The following is a 6,563-nucleotide window of genomic DNA, read 5'->3' as shown; positions in this document are numbered from 1 at the left end:
CGCTCGCAAACAAAGGCACGCGCACACACACACGCCATAGATACGCACGTATATATATTTATATTTACGTATATATATATTTTTTACACGTCAAATATTAATAACATATTTACAGCGAGCAAAAATACTTTAATAGTTATGACCGCCCACCCCCCTGACAGAAGAAATTCACGGGCTGATCGTAGCATCAAGAAGATGGGAATTGGTGTTAGTGCAGTGTCTAACTAGCAATGTCTCACTACCCAGTGTCTAACTAGCAATGTCTCACTACCCAGTGTCTAACTAGCAGTGTCTCACTACCCAGTGTCTCACTAGCAGTGTCTAACTAGCAGTGTCTCACTACCCAGTGTCTCACTACCCAGTGTCTCACTACCCAGTGTCTCACTACCCAGTGTCTCACTAGCAGTGTCTCACTACCCAGTGTCTCACTACCCAGTGTCTCACTACCCAGTGTCTCACTACCCAGTGTCTCACTAGGAGGGAATGACCGTGGCCGAGAAGACCTGAAGTTTAGTGCGGAGCGACAGACCAGGTAGCTTCCACACAGCGTTACACAACCGATGAAAAGATATTGCCGCTCGACTGATTTGGAGTGAGACCTCTGCTGTTAAACTGGAGCCAGTCATAAGCACACTGCCCAGTTATGGGAAACTCTCCACTCTCTCCACAACTGCCCCATCACCGATTGGGAGTTGTGGGGGTGGAGTGTCCGATGGTTCAAAATACCCAGGCAGGTGCTTAGTTTTGGTGGGGCTGATGATAAGGCCCCATCTCTCCAACTCCTCCTCTGAATGAGCAGCTATTACCAAATCATCAGCATACATAACGTGGTTGAGCAATAGGGAGCCATCCTTTGACCGCACCCGGGCATCGATCAGCCTCCCATTATATCCGTACCATATGGAGATTCCCCCGGTACAGCTATTGAAGGCTTCACGAACTACGTGGTCAAAATAGATGTTAAATAATGTGGGAGCCAGAGGACATCCCTGTCGCACCCCAAGGTGTACAGGGAATGGCTCCGACTCCCGGCCACGTAGTTTTACCCGGGCCCGCTCACCATCATGAAGGTCCTTAATGATCGTGAGCAGTGGGTCAGGGACTCCAAAAGCACGAAGAACAACCCAGAGCCAAGGCCTACTGATGGTATCATAGGCCTTGACCTGGTCGATAAAGCAGAGATGTAAGTCTTGTTGGAATTCCCTACACCTCTGCTGTAGCAGACGGACAGAAAATATGGCATCTGTGCAGGACCGCCCTTTCCTGAAACCGCATTGGGGCTCCGCAAGCCTCTCCTCAGCGTGCCTGGCAAGGCGATGCTGAATAATCCTTGCCAGGACCTTTCCCGGCACACTGAGGAGTGAGATGCCCCTGTAGTTGTTACAGTCTGTGCGGTCCCCCTTCTTAAAGAGGGGGACCACCAGGGCATCCTTCCAATCCTGCGGAACCCGTCCAAGACACTAAACCACAAATAAAATACACACACACACACACACATAGACACAGACACACACAGACACACACAGACACACAGAGACACACACACAGAGACACACAGACACACACACACACACAGACACACAGACACACACACACACAGAGACACACACACAGAGACACACAGACACACACATAGACACACACACACAGACACACGCACACACATAGACACACAGACACACACACATATACACTGCTACACTACACTATACACTACTACATTACTATATCACTACCCACATCACCCATCCAGATCACTACCCACTAACCACACCGAATCAACAAAAACATCAACTAACATCACATCAACTAACATCAACTAACACAACATCAACTAACACAACATCAACTAACATCAACTAACATCAACTAACATCACATCAACTAACACAACATCAACTAACATCAACTAACACAACATCAACTAACATCAACTAACATCAACTAACATCACATCAACTAACACAACATCAACTAACATCAACTAACATCAACTAACACAACATCAACTAACCACACCACATCAGCTCCGTGAGTGAGTCATCCCAGCTCCACCCCCAGCTCCACCCCCAGCTCCACCCCCAGCTCCACCCCCAGCTCCACCCCCAGCTCCACTCCCAGCTCCACTCCCAGCTCCACTCCCAGCCCCACCCAGCTCCACCCCCCCAGCTCCACCCAGCTCCACTCCCAGCTCCACCCCAGCTCCACCCCCAGCTCCACCCCCAGCTCCACTCCCAGCTCCACTCCCAGCTCCACTCCCAGCCCCACCCAGCTCCACCCCCCCAGCTCCACCCAGCTCCACTCCCAGCTCCACCCCAGCTCCACCACCAGGTTAAGACACAACACAGCTCCACCAGGACCACCTTAAGACACAACACAGCTCCACCAGCACCACGTTAAGACACAACACAGCTCCACCAGCACCACGTTAAGACACAACACAGCTCCACCACCAGGTTAAGACACAACACAGCTCCACCACCAGGTTAAGACACAACACAGCTCCACCACCCACCCCAGCTCCACCACGTTAAGACACAACACAGCTCCACCACCACGTTAAGACACAACACAGCTCCACCCCAGCTCCACCCCAGCTCCACCACCACCACCCAGCTCCACCACCACGTTAAGACACAACACAGCTCCACCACCACCCAGCTCCACCACCACCCACACCAGCACCACGTTAAGACACAACACAGCTCCACCCACCACCACGTTAAGACACAACACAGCTCCACCACCCACCCCAGCTCCACCCCAGCTCCACCCCCAGCTCCACCCCAGCTCCACCCAGCACCACCACGTTAAGACACGACACAGCTCCTCCACCACCACCCCAGCTCCACCCCAGCTCCACCCCCAGCTCCACCCCAGCTCCACCCAGCACCACCAGGTTAAGACACAACACAGCTCCACCACCCACCCCAGCTCCACCAGCACCACGTTAAGACACGACACAGCTCCACCACGTTAAGACACAACACAGCTCCACCCAGCACCACCAGGTTAAGACACAACACAGCTCCACCACCCACCTCCAGCTCCACCCAGCACCAGGTTAAGACACAACACAGCTCCACCCACACCACCACGTTAAGACACGACACAGCTCCTCCACCACCACCCCAGCTCCACCACCAGGTTAAGACACGACACAGCACCACCCACCCACCACCAGGTTAAGACACGACACAGCTGTCCACGTGGACGTAGAGGGCTTCGTTGTACTCCGGCTCGTAGCCCAGGCGCTGGCTGACCGCGGCCTGGCACGAGGACAGCGGCAGCTCAGCCTCCCACTCGTGGCTGAAGGGGGTCCACTTCACGTAGAGATCACTCTCGGCAGACGAGAAGAGGGCCTCCGAGAGCCCGCACGGATTCTTGCGGCTGAACGCAGCTCGCACGGAGCGGCGGAGGTCCTTGGGGGCACACGCCACCTGGTGGAGGGTGGTGGAGGGTGGTAGGGAGATGTTGAATACCTCGCCGGGGGTACACAGGAGGTCCGTGGGGTTCGATCATAGACACTGTGAGATGTTGACTACATCATAGACACTGTGAGATGTTGACTACCTCGCCGGGGTACACAGGAGGTCCGTGGGATCGATCATAGATACTGTGAGATGTTGACTACCTCGCTGGGTACACAGGAGGTCCGTGGGAATGATCGCTGACACTGGGAGATGTTGACTACCTCGCCGGGGTATACAGGGAGTCCGTGGGATCGATCATAGACACTGTGAGATGTTGACTACCTCGCCGGGTGCACAGGAGGTCCGTGGGTTCGATCGCTGACACTGGGAGATGTTGACAACATCATAGACACTGTGAGATGTTGACTACCTCGCCTGGTACACACGGAGTCCGTGGGATCGATCGCTGACACTGTGAGATGTTGACTACCTCGCCGGGTACACAGGGAGTCCGTGGGTTCGATCGCTAACACTCTGAGATGTTGACTACCTCGCCGGGTACACAGGGAGTCCGTGGGATCGATCGCTGACACTGGGAGATGTTGACAACATCATAGACACTGTGAGATGTTGACTACCTCGCTGGGTACACAGGGAGTCCGTGGGATCGATCGCTGACACTGTGAGATGTTGACTACATCATAGACACTGTGACATGTTGACTACCTCTCCGGGTACACAGGAGGTCCGTGGGTTTGATCGCTGACACTGTGAGATGTTGACTACCTCGCCTGGTCTACAGGAGGTCGTGGGTTAGATCATAGATACTGTGAGATGTTGACTACATCATAGACACTGTGAGATGTTGACTACCTCGCCAGGTACACAGGAAGTCCGTGAGGTCCATCATAGATACTGTGAGATGTTGACTACCTCGCCAGGTACACAGGGAGTCCGTGAGTTCCATCATAGATACTGTGAGATGTTGACTACCTCGCCGGATACACAGGGAGTCCGTGAGTTCCATCATAGACACTGTGAGATGTTGACTACCTCGCCGGGTACACAGGAGGTCCGTGGGAATGATCGCTGACACTGGGAGATGTTGACTACCTCGCCGGGTACACAGGGAGTCTGTGGGATTGATCATAGACCCTGTGAGATGTTGACTACCTCGCCTGGTACACAGGAGGTCGTGAAAGACCCTGTGAGATGTTGACTACCTCGCCTGGTTCACAGGAGGTCGTGAAAGACCCTGTGAGATGTTGACTACCTCGCCAGGTACACAGGAGGTCCGTGGGATCGATCGCTGACGCTGTGAGATGTTGACTACCTCGCCTGGTGCACAGGAGGTCCGTGGGTTCGATCGCTGACGCTGTGAGATGTTGACTACCTCGCCTGGCCTACAGGAGGTCGTGGGTTAGATCACAGACCCTGTGAGATGTTGACCACCTCGCCTGGTACACAGGAGGTCGTGGGTTAGATCACAGACCCTGTGAGATATTGACTACCTTGCCTGATACACAGGAGGTCGTGAGTTAGATCACAGACCCTGTGAGATGTTGACCACCTCGCATGGTACACAGGAGGTCGTGGGTTAGATCACAGACCCTGTGAGATATTGACTACCTTGCCTGATACACAGGAGGTCGTGAGTTAGATCACAGACCCTGTGAGATGTTGACCACCTCGCATGGTACACAGGAGGTCGTGGGTTCGATCACAGACACCGTGAGATGTTGACTACCTCGCCTGGTCTACAGGAGATCGTGGGTTCGATCACAGACCCTGTGAGATGTTGACTACCTCGCCTGGTACACAGGAGGTCGTGAAAGACCCTGTGAGATGTTGACTACCTCGCTAGGTACACAGGAGGTCGGTGGGTTCGATCACTGACACTGTGAGATGTTGAATACCTCGCCTGGTTCACAGGAGGTCGTGAAAGACCCTGTGAGATGTTGACTATCTCGCCAGGTACACAGGGAGTCCGTGGGATCGATCGCTGACACTGTGAGATGTTCACTACCTTGCCAGGTACACAGGAAGTCCGTGGGTTCGATTGCTACCTTGCCTGGTGTACAGGAGGTCGTGAGTTTGATCATAGACACTGTGAGATGTTGACTACCTCGCCCGGTACACAGGAGGTCGTGGGTTCGATCACAGACCCTGTGAGATGTTGACTACCTCGCCTGGTACACAGGAGGTCGTGGGTTCGATCACAGACCCTGTGAGATGTTGACTACCTCGCCTGGTACACAGGAAGTCCGTGGGATCGATCGCTGACTCTGTGAGATGTTGACTACCTCGCCTGGTACACAGGAGGTCGTGGGTTCGATCGCTAACACTGTGAGATGTTTACTACCTCGCCTGGTCTGCAGGAGGTCCGTGGGTTCGATGCCGTGAGCCTGTGAGATGTTGACTACATCGCCTGGTCTACAGGAGGTCGTGGGTTCGATCACAGACCCTGTGAAATGTTCACTACCTCGCCAGGTACACAGGAGGTTGTGGTATAGATCGCTAACACTGTGAGATGTTGACTACCTCGCCTGGTATACAGGAAGTCGTAGGTTCGATCGCTAACACTGTGAGATGTTGACTACCTCGCCTGGTACACAGGAAGTCGTGGGATTGATCACAGACCCTGTGAGATGTTGACTACCTCGCCTGGTATACAGGAGGTCGTGGGTTCGATCCCAGACCCTGTGAGATGTTGAATACCTCGCCTGGCCTACAGGAGGTCGTGAGTTCGACCCATAGACTCATCATCACACAGAGACCCGTAGTCTCATCATCCAGAGACCCATAGACTCACCACACAGAGACCCATAGACTCAAAACACAGAGATCCACCACACCACCACACCACCATCCCTGCCACACCACCACCACCACACCGCCACACACACACACAGACCCACCACAACAAAAATACAAACACACAGACACACACACACACACATAGACACACAGACAAACAACAACAACCGCCATTCGCCACTAAGTGGTGGTGACGTCACCACGACGCTTGTGCCAGGCTATGTGCACCTTGAGGCCACGTGAAGTGTCGAACGCCCGCTGGCAGGAAATCACGGGGCAGACCCAGGTGCCACGGGTCGACTGACTGAGATGACTGGCTGATGCACCACCTGT

General features: G+C 53.8%; 1 protein-coding gene across 2 annotated transcripts in view; it reads right to left on the bottom strand.

Moving 5' to 3' along the window:
- Nucleotides 1–3,159: 3,159 nt before the first annotated feature.
- The window catches only part of LOC142905275 (uncharacterized), a 28,665-nt gene continuing 25,261 nt past the window's right edge, over nt 3,160–6,563 (bottom strand). For both annotated transcript variants that reach the window (XM_076057467.1, XM_076057468.1), the window contains one exon: nt 3,160–3,440. In XM_076057467.1, the coding sequence (XP_075913582.1) occupies nt 3,186–3,440 (255 nt within the window). In that variant the 3' untranslated portion in view covers nt 3,160–3,185. The remainder of the gene's footprint in view (nt 3,441–6,563) is intronic.

Source organism: Petromyzon marinus, chromosome 82 (genome assembly GCF_048934315.1).
Source record: "Petromyzon marinus isolate PM22_M1 ecotype Great Lakes invasive population chromosome 82, UKy_Petmar_22M1.pri1.0, whole genome shotgun sequence".
NCBI lineage: Eukaryota > Metazoa > Chordata > Hyperoartia > Petromyzontiformes > Petromyzontidae > Petromyzon > Petromyzon marinus.
This window is presented reverse-complemented; position numbering and strand designations above follow the sequence as displayed.